Source organism: Petromyzon marinus, chromosome 10 (genome assembly GCF_048934315.1).
Source record: "Petromyzon marinus isolate PM22_M1 ecotype Great Lakes invasive population chromosome 10, UKy_Petmar_22M1.pri1.0, whole genome shotgun sequence".
Taxonomy (NCBI): Eukaryota; Metazoa; Chordata; class Hyperoartia; order Petromyzontiformes; family Petromyzontidae; genus Petromyzon; species Petromyzon marinus.
The window spans coordinates 15791560-15805421 of NC_133676.1; the positions used below are offsets into that span (position 1 = coordinate 15791560).

Below are 13862 nucleotides of genomic sequence, written 5' to 3' on the forward strand. Positions count from 1 at the left end.
GAGGAGTCGATGGTTTCGCCCACTGCTCAATCAGCTCGCGGGACGTGGCACCGCGTGGCTCCGTCTCCGCCAGCCGCTCTCTTCACACCTCAGCGCGGTCCTTTGCAATTGTTGCTTTCGATTCCGCTTAACAATAAAACATTCGCCTCTTGTACAACAAGATGTTGCCAAAGATCGCGCCGCTCTGCATGGCCGTGTCGGTAAGAAATCGCCCAAGCCCATAGTCTCTTAACACACCGTCGCCCCCGCGATTAGATTTACCAGCGTGGATAGGCGTGCTCGCTCGCTATTGGACGCAGCGGGGCATCGCTTTACTCTCTAGGCCAATCGCGTCGCAGAGCGCGTCCGGCACGTGGGCGCGCTAGCCAATGGCGTGCGCACAAGACAGCGGTCGATTCTTAAGCGCTCTAGCAAATGTGCGCCCGTTTTACAATGACCCTTGCAAACGTTCCCAGTTGCGTGATGTGTACGTGGAGTGGCGAGATTTTTGACTCATCAGGTTCATTGTGTACTTGGTTTGCTTCTATTCCTAAACGAATTGTAAAACATTATCCAGGCGACGATGTTACGCGTACAGGAGCCGTTTAAGCCACACACGTGCGATGCGGTTGTAACTTTGTGGTTGACTTTTGCACAAGCGATGCACTTTTATTTCGCTGTCGTCTTGTTAAGGGAGTAATACTAACAACAACTCAACAACAGCATTAGTATCACCATTGTGTTAATGCAATAACACTTTAAACACAGGTCATCGTCGGCTTAGTCCTAAACTATCACCGTTACCATAATTCTCTGGGGGGGGGGGGGGTTGGTGGGGCGGTGGCTAAAGTATAACGAGCAACACTTCAGTGAGGTGGATGTATTGGGCCCTGCCACGGGAACGTGGAATTTGTGTGTGTGTGTGTTTTTTTTACCGCTTGGCGGGAACGCGACGCTGATTTCTCGTCATGTCGATGGACCGGGTCGCGTCGTGTGAACGTGGACTTGACGCCGTTGCCTAGGAAGTCGGGTACTGTGTTGCGGGGCAGCAGCGAGCAAATTCATCAGCAAATTACTTGTAATTCTAGATTTGAAGTCTTTCGTGACTGCAGAGATCCATGCTCTTTTGTTTTTTTCGGTAAAGTCACGTAGGTAAAAAAAAATTAGTTAAAAATGAAAACAACTCGATTAAATCACGACGTTTCGCTCCAGCAACGGAAATTTTTGCTGGAGCGGTCACACCTGACGCCGGATGCTTGTGTTGCTACCGAAACGTCGATTTAATTTAGTTGTTTTCATTTTTAATTTATTGTATTTTTTTTACCTACGTGACTTTACCTAAATTACTGTAACTTGTACTTCTAAGCTCCCATGCCTCTTACACTTCCTCCACTTTAATAACCAACCTACGCCGACCGGCATGGGGAGGTATGGTCAGAAAACCCCACACGAATCGCACTGCGTGGTGGAGGCCCACGAGCAGCAGTGAACTGACCAAAAAACACAACAAGCGGCCTCTATAGGAAGTGCCCAGTGACTGAATTGTTGTCGATTTGCAAAACCGTATAAATGTTTAATTTCCACTCGGTGGGGAGTCAGCATTGAATGTCAAGGACAAACTTGGGTGCTGTCATAGGATTGAGGACTTTCCACCACTTGGATGTCAGCAGAGATTGTGTCAAGAGCACGGTGGTACGAGTAAATTCAGTTTTGTCACTTCGCAGGGTTGTGTTTATAGGGGACTGATCCCTTTCATAGGACTATAACAGAAACAACATCCACTTCGTGTAGAACCAGTGGTAATTGTGCCAGAATGTGCCATACTCAATGACTAGGACGCTTCTCCAAATAGTAATTGATGCGTTATTTAGACTCATCCCCGTCATGGTAATGTGTAATTTCCACCGTTGAATACCAAATCTTAAAGGAGATGAGTACTGCCGAATGCTTACTGGAGTACGGGAGTCAAATCTGAACAATCACCTGACTTTTCAGTTGTAGCTGTGCAGAAATGTACACATTTCCGCTTGGCAATATACACTGGGGTTCTAAAGCATTTGTAAAGTTAAACCTCATCACTTGCCAGTTAATCATAATCACGTAAGGCTGTAGGGCAGACGGAACGTGTCACTGTGAATCATTCAATGGAAGCAAATTGTCTCCCTCACCTTTTAGGCCACTGAAGTGGCTGTCGTGAGGCATGTGGGCCACACAGACTGATCACGTGGCCACATTTTTTTTATTGTTTAACTCGAATGGGTATTGCGCTCGTTAGTATTGTGAGTGCTAAAAGTGTCATCGGGTAAGGTTATGGAAGTGTGAAAGAGAGACCAAGAAACACCCTAACATTTTCAAAAGGGAAACACGTATTTTGAGAATTGATATTCTTCACGGTAGCTTTAGGGTTAAAGCTACCGTGAAGAATATCCGGTACACATAGTAGGATATGCCACGTCTCACTCTCACGTGGACCGCAAACACTGTCAGTAGTTCAGTTTTCCAATGGCGGATCTTATTCAATGGACCATTAAGGTTTTTTATTGATTTTCTGGGGGTTTTTTTCCAATGCATATTTGTTGAAGAAGCTCTTTGGCAAGGAAAAAGTGAAAACGTACAAATGGAAAATAAATGAAAATATTAAACATTGGCAACAACAACAAAAATCTACATTTTATTTGCTTGCAAACAAATCTGATGACATTTTCTGGGCACATAATACTCTATAACCTTGTATGTAAAATATGATGGAGTTCATATGATGAACAATAGCTGTAAACAACACAATGAGATCAACTGTAAAAGCTAATTTTATGAAGATAATGCTAGTTATGTGTACATTGACTATATCATTGTATGCACAGTCCTTTTGTCAATTCAATACAATGCTGGTTGAGGAAATATATACAATAGGTGACGTTTCAGGCAATGGCCTTTCTTAGTATATGAATGCCAAGGGTTCTAAGAGGGTGCAGCACGCCTCCCACTCCCTCCCGTTGCAGCAGTACTGGCGTTAACTAGCGGTGGAGTCTTAACACATTATACTCACAACACCGCTCGCTATAATGAGCGCTGTGGGATTTCACTAACAGCCGTCCTCGGTTTAACAGGAGTGGCAGGCACTGGGTAAAGCGTTGACGCGGTGGTTGGTGCATTGCGCTATGAACCCATCGACGCGGGGGTCGATTCCCAGCCACTGCTGCAGAGTACATTCAGTAGAGTGTATTCTTATTGAGTGGGGGCACTCAGATGTTGGTGGCCATGAGGAAGACCTAAAACCACATAGTGGAGGTCAAGTGGTAACTATGCAACAGATGTGTGATCTCAGAATATTTATCAGAATCTTTAATTGTACTGGAGGAATCTGAAGAGCTATTAAGCTCTTGTTCACAGATGTCTAGTAGGGGCAGGGTCAGAAGGTAAAAACAACAAGCAATAAAAAAAAGACACGATCGGAGTGCAAAGTATAGGAAAGGTAAGCAAATCACTCAAATATAGCAGAATGATGGAAGCTTGGCTGATTTGTGGTAGCATAAACCTTTTATCGTGACGACCTCGTGATGTTCAATATCTGTGCGTGTGTGCGTCCCCCGTTAAGGCCCTGTGCGTGTGCGCCGTGCTCTCCGCCAAGTCGGCCCCGCGCGTTGAAAAGCCCGACGATCACAAGGAGCTGAGGAAGATTATCCGCACGCGCAACAACGTGCTGGTGCTCTACCACCAGGGAGGTGGGTGCCTGGTGGTGAATGCGCAGCACCTAAAATGAAAACTTAATACCTCGCAAGGGAGGCTTTGTGAGAAGTCAACTACCTCACCTGGTATACAGGAGGTCCTGGGTTCGATCCCGACCCTGATGCCTGTATATTTTGAGTTTACACGTTTTTCCCTTGGTCGCATGGATTTTTGTCCGGCTGCTCCTGATTATTCCCCTCACCATTTAGAAACATGTGTTTAGAGTATTTGGCTGCTCTAGATTTCCACATGCTGAGCCACTTAATTGGGCTATCATTTGTGGCCAGGTCGCTTCTGAAAAAGAGCTATATAGCTCAGTGGGCCTTACTTGGTCAAAATTTAAATAGTTTATCACGAATATAATGAGCCAAGAATGTTTGTGTGTAACGCGCGTGACGTCACTCCACGGCGACCAGCTCCCCTCATTAATAATCATGAATAGGTGGGGTCCTCCACATGGACCCCCCTCCCTGGTCATTAATAATCATGAATGGGTGACGTCACTCTACATGAGGAAGGTGGAGTTGAAACGAAAATTCATTTACGCAAATTATCTTTCATTTTGACCTTTTTTTATGGAAAGTAAAGCTAATAAAGAAATCAACGCACTAACTAATATAACGAGCAAAAAAAGCTGTGTGTGTGCCCCGTGCGTGACGTCACTTCACATGAGGCCCCCAAACCATTAATAATCATGAGTGGGTGACGTCACTCCACATGCCACACCCCTCCCCATTAACCATGAGGGGGTGTCATCACTCCACATGCCGCACCACTCCCCAATAACCATAAGCGGGTGATGTCACTCCACATGGGGCAACCCCCCCCCCCCTCATTAATAATCATAAGCTGAACAATTTTTCTATTTAATGTCAGATTTACTGCAATATACACCCGTCCTTGGACGGGCAAACAAGCTAGTAGTTTAAATAGTGTGGCAGGCAGTGATGTTATGCTTTATAAAAAAAAAAAGTTCTGCTTAAAGTCATTTTCTTGAGTATCAGGTCATAACATGAACCCGAAGAATCCTGACGGTGACTTGGTTTTTCCGTTTGAGCCCTGGATACTAACACTCAACCCTAAGAATCTGGAAAGTACCTCGTGCTGTTTAAAGAAAAATGCGTCCCTCCTCAAATCAATGATGGAGCGGTGCTCATCACTATTGGTCTTAAGCCAGTGGTGGAAATTCCACGTTTAGATGGCAGAAGCCATCTAAACTTTAAAATAAATTAATGTTAAATTCCCACAAAGTGGTGCTGTTTTGTTTTTATCAACCAGCCTCTTTGTCAATCCGCTGCTGGATGAGGGCCTCCCCTTATCATGCAGACGGTGATTGACTACATTACACATAACCAGGCTGAGATGACTTGCGCACGAGATTACCAGAAGAACTTATAATTGTAAATTCCCAGAACAAAATAAAAGAAAATTTAGATTTTATGTGAATAAAATCTGAGATTTACTAAATGACGGTACCTATCTTGAAATTTAGCAAGACCCAACCAATACATTGGAACTCATGACGAGAGCACAAACATCCACAAAATCATAAATCCCGAATTAACTATTTTTAGTGAGGGTTAAGATTTTAATTTTGAGGTTGTTGGATTGCAGAGAGCTCGTCATGCGTGCAAACGATTCTGCCGGGCTGTGAGAAGGCCAGGAGATGATAGTGCAAGACATGGGTTTGCACCCACGTAATGTTTTAAAAATACTCAAAAAGCATTTGCTCAAACATCCCAATGGAGAGGACCCTCTCAAAAAATAATCTTGATGATTCACGGGACTTTCCTAGATAGATGGCTATTATGTCTTGCTTTGCAAGGGTCCTGCTCGGGATGTTATGTTGATGACTATTTCAGTCTTTGTTTTTAACTGTGTGTTTGTGGGAGGAAAGTGGAGTGCCTGGAGAAAACGCATGTATACAAGAATGAACACTTGTAAAATCACAGATTTGTCAAAAGATTGCTTCCGCTTATTGGTGTCATGATCTAGAAAACCGTCCAATAAAGTTATTGGTGCATTGTAACTGTATCATGATTTTAAAGAAAGCTGGCTGTTGGTATACACATTCACAAACAGGCAAATGAACACTCACAGCTGTCCGAGACAAACTAACAATTAACCCAGGTTAATGCCATTTATGCAAAGGTCTCTCCATTCTACCCCTTAGCCTTTTCAAATAACACTAATCTCTCTTCTGTCTCTTGACAAACGTGCACATGCATTCGCACACAAAGACACATTTGTATTTACACTGGCTTCACTAATATCCATGTTTCTCACTAATTCTAAGTTGGCCTGGTTTCAATCAATGTGGATTAGCAGAAGTCTATCAAATAATACACCCTGAGGGTGGGAGTGATGTTGGGTGCATTACATCTCCGCAAGAAAACCGATACTGGTATACAATCTATGCTTGGAAGTCTCTATCTTGTTGTTTAATGGTATTGAAGCAGTGGGTTTTATTGAGTAATGCAACACTGTTGTGCGCAGATATTGTCAGAGTCGTGCTAGGATGACTGAAGTCTGTTTCAAACAATGGACCCAATTAAATGCCAACTGCAATTTGCAGAAAAAAGGCCGGCACTTAATATTGCGCCACAGAGGGAGGGCATTGGCACGTTCTCTGTTCTATAGAGATGTGAAGTCAAGTCCAATTCAACGAGTCTCCTTGCTCAAATGAACAGTGGAGGGTCACCATCTCCCTTGGCGCACCCCCTGAACCAAGTGTTAGAAATTCCACTTTTGCACGTCTGTTGCCTTTCCAGAAAAAACGTGATAACTCATTGTTAAAAACACTGCAGTAAAGAAAGATAGGCTGGGTCTTCTCCAACATGGATTTTAAATTAAAACCTTAAGCACTCTAGCCGTGCTGTCACGCAGCCACTACAATCTTTATTACACAGAGAACTCTAGAAAAGCTAAAGTCCAATGAGCCAACCAACAGGTGTGGTTACGTAAAGTTGTTGGTATAAAAATAAACTCGGAAAGATTGACTACCTGGGATTGTTGTGTTGTAATTAAATGTAAAAAAATAAAGCAGGGTGGCTTGCATAGCCTCGTAATTGGTGAACCTTCAATCAAGCCGAAATCATTGCTTCAATTCCTGCTGCCTCCCAGTCACATGCAGTTCTTTATACAAGTAAGATCCCACTCTAACATTTGCATTCAAGACCATTACATAAAAAACGTAGACATTGTATACACGTATAGTGAGATTCATTTGCAAATATTTAAATTCAAATTTTGTCCGTAACTAAATTCTGTAATACTGATGCTAATAATCGGCCTGGTGGCATTGTGGTCAGTGTGTCCAACTCTCAATCAAATGGATTTTACTTACAAATCCCAGTCGTTCAGCTCTCCACGGTCGAAAAAAATAAGGACTACTTTTCACGGGAAGTCGGTGATGACTTACCTGGAATAGGAATGTGGAAATACCACCACTGTAAAAATAGGTGAGCACCACCCAACACTGGCTTGAACTGAAATGCACCTTAATCAGACTAGTGCATACTAATCGTGGTCTATACATAAGTACAGTTCCCTGGTTTACCCTCGCATAACTGATCCTACTTAAGACCTTGTCTCAGGTGCTTTATCTCTCTCTCACCTGAAGACGATTGCTTGTGTTGCGATCGAAACGTCGTGATATTTTATTATTTTTCTATCTACGTGGCTTTACCGAAAGACCCATAGGCTATGATCCTACTTCTCAATAGTTGTCTGATAAAAACATGCTTTGCTTGGATTGACCGGAGCATCCCACCCCCTGCTATGTCTGCATGTTGAATTTTGCAATAAACAGTCAAATCAACTGCAGCAGTTTCTTCAAAGGGATGTTTTCAGTTCAGGTTATTACCGTATATATGCGGTCACCGGTAATTGCTCGCCAATTGCCATGCAACCCCAGCCCCCACAGGTTCCCAGTAATTATGTGGGGCTTGCACATTTCCCTGGTGGTGCCAACGAGCATTTTTAAAGTTAATTATCCGGAAATTACGTAGTAATTCTTGTAGCATCCCTGAAAGTGCAACCCCCTTACTCAACCCCCCCCCCTCGGCCAGACCAACTGATTGATTGAAAGATTTCTGGTTTTCTCTTTTTTTAGGTTAACTTCACAGAGCTAATGTTGTGTATTGTTGTATGTGTATCCAAGCGTAACGATTTCTGGTTGCGTGTGCTTGAGAAAGAAGTGTTTTTTTAGGTTCATTTAGACGTTACATTTGAACGCGTGTCTCTAGACAGATTTTTTTTTAAATTTCGGCTCCGAAACAAATTGGCCATTAATCTCCCAGCTCAATCAAGCGATTGCGGTGTGCACATTGTCTGTGGTGACCTTTGAACCAATGATGAAAATTACACATTCCACGTGGTGGGAGCATTCTCTGTGGTGATGATTGGCTAAAACTAGATGTGTAATGGGGATATTCAAGTAGTAAGTAGTACTTGTTATCACAAATATACTTCGTAAGAAAACCGTAGCCAATTGCACGTGTAAATCCTTGGATTTTGCTCGTATTTAAATTAATCTTCTCCAGTTATTTTCCAGTAGCGCTTTGAGCATCAGATGAATGCATGTTGTCCATTCACGTCCGCCACAGTGGTGAGTGCTGTATCACGTCAGGGAACGGCCCCTGGTGATGGCACCATTAGACTTCCTTTGTAGCGGCCTCTTATCCACACGGGCTTGCTCTGCAAAGATGGTTTGTTCTGTGGGAATAAACGATATATTTTGTAACTTAGTAGAGCTGCTATGTACCTAATTAATGCACATAACTGCTCCCTTGTACATATCTCCTTTGCTGTGTGTCCTGGCCTCTCTCCCGCACTCGTTTCAAGGTTCGTTCATGAAAAATCTTTAGATTTTGCATCTGTCATCCCATACTTGGTGTTACCTTGGCAGTGATATTACGCTATTTAAGCCCTTTGACTATCGCTTTAAATGCTTTTTTTTGGTTCTCATTTGCAAGGAATACAACTCTTCTATTTTTTTAAATAAATGGACACAGTTTAGATAAACTCCTTTACGCATTAAACATATAATGTCGTGGAGTTGTGCCATCATCGATCATTGATGGGGCTGAGACCTCTGCGTTGTTATACTGTACTTATTATATATCTTTTTTTACCTCTTAGCTTTTTACTTAATATTTGATCAACATAGTGGTCAGTTTCAAAACCACTGAGCCAAGTTGTCTCGTTTCAAAGGTTTGATTGCCAATAGTTTCCATTAGATATAACCCAAGTATGTTATAAAGTAGACAATTGGGGGATATTGCCAATGTCAACTTAGCTATATATCATATGTGGCGATACATCCCACGTAGGTGGGCTTTTTTACCCCCATCGTGCTTTTCTTATTGTGCATCTTTGTGCTTTCCACTCTGTATGATTTCAAGGTCTCATAAATAAAACCTGCTATTGCATTGAGCTCTTGGCTGATCATAACCAATTATTTAATCTCTGCATTCATTGAGTGTAATGAGTACTATCAGTTGCATCCACTTCAGAAATTGCTGGAGCGATACATTGCACAGTGATGAAAATATGTTATTGTCCCCGTAACCTTGAACAACATTTGTTGGTGCTCTTTTTTGTTGATGTTCTTGAGCCAGTGGTGGAAATTCAACATTCACATGTTTGAGCCTGGCATGTCTTTAATGCAGTTGTTCTTGACTGCTTACCGAGCAGTGCAGTCTCTCCCAAATGGTGCTCCTATTACCAACCACAGGGGGTCACTCGCCCGAGTCCAACTTCCCTGGGATATGAACTCCTGACCTTCCAAGTAATAAGATCACCCCACCACCAGCCCCGATAATGGATGTCAGAAAATATAACAACGTAAGGTGGCGTTCGTCGTTTCGTTCTGCAGCTGCCGCTGAGAATCCAGGATAGAACTTTAGATGATCAAGTGATGTGGCAGAAGATCAATTGTCTTGACCTTTTGTTTACGTGCACTGCTCACACAGAATCAGTGTGTTGTCATGGCTGCCAGCCACTCAAACTAAATCTACTGACAGTGCGCATTTTTCTTCCCTGCTGTGTGTTAGTTAGTTTGGAATTGTCCTCAAGTTAAAGCTACTCCTGACAGCTTTTGCCCTACAATATATGCCAATTTGATGTACTGCCTATCCCAAGCCATGTTGAAGGGTGTGTTTTATGTGCATCATACTGGTAGTAAACGTAATGGACTGGCAGCCCAACCGGGATTAATTCACAGGAGGCAGAGGATTAATTGTGTATGTCTGTGGATGTCTGTCCGCGTATATTCGGACACCCGGATATATAACAAATGCGCTCCTAGTGGGCATTACTGGTAGGAAACGTAGTGGACTGGAATCCCAACCGGGATTAATTCACAGGAGGCAGGGGATTAATTGTGTATGTCTGTGGATGTCTGTCCACGTGTATCCGGACACCCGGATATATAACAAATGCGCTCCTAGTGGGCATTACTGGTAGGAAACGTAGTGGACTGGAAGCCCAACCGGGATTAATTCACAGGAGGCAGGGGATTAAGTGTATATGTCTCTGGATGTCTGTCCGGATAAAATGGGAGGGGTGGGGCTGGGTGGAGAGGGGAGGGTGGGGAGGGGCTGGGTGGGGAGGGGAGGGTGGGGAGGGGCTGGGGAGGGTGGAGAGGGGCTGGGTGGGGAGGGGCTGGGTGGGGAGGGGCTGGGTGGGGAGGGTGGGGCTGGGTGGGGAGGGTGGGACTGGGTGGGGAGGGGCTGGTCACCCCGTGGTACCCTTATAAAACTCAACGTTTAACCTACTCACGCCGGCTTGTGCCCGCCCTCACAGTCGGGCATATTTGCAGAATACACCATGCCGCCGTTGACCCTGGCCATTGACCGAGCAACCCAACGTTCCTACCACCTCCCTCCGCAGGAATGTGTTCATCTTCAGACGTAACATTCTGCATCGACCTGGAAATGAGCACTTCTGTCTGTGTGGGATACAACACCTACGGAGCTTTGCAACAGTAATTTCTCTTATTTGTACGAGTTAAAACGCCTCGGTGTTTCTCAGTGTTGTAATGCACATTGGGCGGTCCTTATCTTCAATGGCAGCTCTAAGCAGTGGTGGAAATTCCACGTTTGTAAGGCAGTAATCAGACTCTTGATTGTAGAACTGTTATTGTTTTCTTCTGCCCACAGCTGTACTTATTTTATCAACTTAAGGGAAAAATGGGATGGAGTGACCTGGATTTGAACCTCCAACCACCTGATGGAGAGTTGGGCACTCAAACCGCAATGCACCCAGAACAGTGTTTAGTATCATAATTAATTTATTAAGTTGTATTGAATTGACTTCCAACCAGGATATGAACTCAGTGCTGTGGGGTTTTGAGGTGTGTAGGGCTGCCCTGCCACATCACCACTCAGCTGCACTGCCCGTAAAAGTGCTCGAATTACGTTTGTCCATCTTCCCTCTGGTTATCGTGTCTGCGTGCGCATTCTCTCTTGGCTGTCTCCTCTTGTCACTCGTAAATAAAGCTGAAACCAATTGACATGGTTCATTGCAGTCAGAAGGCTGAAAAGTGATTCCCATTTGGGAGTCTTGTGGGTCCATTGTCATCCCAAAAGAGTCGATGAAATTATATTATTCGGTGGAAAGTCAGCAGTGGTCATCCCATGAAGAGCCTGGCTCTGTCATGGAAATTTGGGATTTTCACATCTTGTTGAGGGCCACTATGCTTGCCTTAGCGTGAATAATCTTTTACTTGAGTAGACATTTGCTATAATCCACTGGAGGTGAAAATTAATCCACGGTTTTTGTTTTGTAATCTGGTCGCTACATCAGTGGATGTTGCCATGGTCAGAATCAGAATTTTTGTTCAGACTGGAGGAATCCGGTGTAATAGTTCACACTTGTTAACAGAGGTCGATTTGATTTCCTGGCGCTGCAGTTGGAACAATCGCGGGAGTTCTTAAATTCCACCACCTCTGTCCACCCAGCCGTACAAATGGGTACAGCACAGTGAGTCGTTCGACAGGTTGTGTGTGGTGGGGTATTGTTTGGTTTCTCCGACATCTTCCAGGAGATCTGGAAGATGTCGGAGACCCTTCTGTCAGCAGTGGCATGAGCTAGTAGTTGCAGGGCTGCACTTTTTCTTTACACATGCTGTTATTATAACCTCACCTTTTGCTTCTGTTTGTGGCAGAATCTGGCTTGGACAAGAAACTAAAGCTTCTGTCAGACGTAGGGCAGGCAGTGCGCGGTAGCGGTACTGTGGCGTGGGTGGACTGCGGGTAAGGATACCTTCACACTCTCGGTGGAATGCTCTCACTCACCCTTGCCTCTTGCAATCGAGTGTGCAAAGAAGGGGGGGACATCTGGTGCAGAGTGTCGGTACTGTGTGTTGCATCGACAGGAACTCGGAAGGCCGGAAGCTATGCAAGAAGATGAAAGTGGAACCTGGAGGGACCAGCAAACTGATGCATTACAAGTGAGCCTCTGAGCAGGGAATCTACAAACGCACTCACGTGCCGGCATCGTGAATAGTTTCTCTCCAATGCCCCCGACCATCTTGCATCCAGAGTACAAGAGGGCTATTTGTCTTTGTGTGTGTATTCCTCAGGGATGGAGAGTTCCACGTGGAATACGATCGCGCTGAAACATTTAAGGTACCAACTTCGTTTAACATTCACTGCTCTGTCACTCCAACCGGTTGGGCTTACCATGGGGATAGACTGGCCCCCGTCGTAGGCGAATGGCATTTCCATAACCACCGGTGGAGAAGAGAACAGTCCCTATGCTCTATTGCATGTTTTGGGCTGTGACTGTCATACATGGGTTGACTGTTGCAAATATTACCATGGGATTTTTGTGCTTTCATTGAACACAATGTATGTTGGTAATTCCCTGCAGAAACCATTGATGGAGTGGGAATCAAACGACTGGCTCCGACATGATGTGAACATACTAATCACTCAGTAATTCAGTCAGCTAGTATTCTCGTTTGTTGTGTTTAATTTTATATAAATAAAGTTATATTTACCATGTCTGTCTCAGTATAAAAACTAAAGGCTTAAGTCAATGCTAGTTGCGCCTTCCAGGAAATTATGTTTGTTTTGTAGATTATTATGGGGAGCTGTGGGATAGCAGTTCAAGATATTCAATCTTTGCACATTGAGATGTCTAATGCAGCATGCACCACATACTGAAACGATGTTTTGTTTCAGCACAACTTCGCAGAGTTTGACCTTGAGTAGTAAAACACGACACTGGCAAAATAGATGTTTGAAAACATAACAAACACGAAGATTACTGCTCAAGAAACTTTTATTGACAGCAGTTCTCTGCCTGGTCTCAGGTCCCCTGCCGGGCTGTGCCCTGTGGAATTTCATCAGCTGTCTGGCCCTCCCTTCAAACATACTCTCCTTCATCTTTGCCTTTGTGTTTGTGTGAACAGTCACAGTCTTGATTTGAAGCTTTCATAACTGCAGGAAACCATACTCTTTATTTCTTTCGGTAAAGTCACGTAGGTAGAAAAATAATAATTGATCACGACGTTTCGATCGCCACACAAGCAACCGTCACAGCATTGTCATATGCATGCAGAATGCATAATGTGCAATCGCACAAAAATATAAGTTTTTAGATTACTGATGTCTCTCAATCCTGTCAGCTGACAAAGTCGTTGGGGCGTCTGACTCGCAATTACAAGTCTGCGAGTTGATATTCTGCTTTGGGGGTCAATTAAACGGGCTGCTCCTTCCGTGTCAATACATTGGATACGAGTGTGTTTTTTGCGAGGTTATGGGTGACTTCTCCTACCGGGGAGACTTGGCTCCTGCCACGGAAATGTTGATCTTTACCGCGGGCGCAGGATGGCCAGAGGAGATGAGGGAGAGGTGTTTACCACCGAAAACAATAGTTCAAGCAGGAAGAAACTTTTTGCCTTTCAGTTTTTGACTGGTGTCACCAACCGTACTATGATTATGCCATCAATGTCAGGCACACGAATAAGCGCTTTGTCCTTATTCTTTATTTATTGCATTTTAAGCCCGTTTGTCTAAAAGATGGTCAGCCTTGGTAAAGAGATGTTTTATAGCCGGGTGTCCCGGTAGTTAATGCTTTTCCTGTGAAAGGTCATGTAGTCAGCACTGCTGAGATCCTGGATTAAAATCCCAGGTTTCGTGCTCTCA

The 13862-nt window shown here is 44.1% G+C and overlaps 1 protein-coding gene across 1 annotated transcript in view; it reads left to right on the forward strand.

The window, feature by feature from the left end:
- PDIA5 (protein disulfide isomerase family A member 5) overlaps nucleotides 1-13862 on the forward strand; it is a 42873-nt gene continuing 29011 nt past the window's right edge. Inside the window, exons 1-5 of the mRNA XM_032951072.2 lie at nucleotides 1-200; nucleotides 3575-3701; nucleotides 11876-11963; nucleotides 12086-12160; nucleotides 12293-12338. Coding sequence (XP_032806963.1) covers nucleotides 162-200; nucleotides 3575-3701; nucleotides 11876-11963; nucleotides 12086-12160; nucleotides 12293-12338 — 375 coding nt within the window. The 5' untranslated portion in view covers nucleotides 1-161. The remainder of the gene's footprint in view (nucleotides 201-3574; nucleotides 3702-11875; nucleotides 11964-12085; nucleotides 12161-12292; nucleotides 12339-13862) is intronic.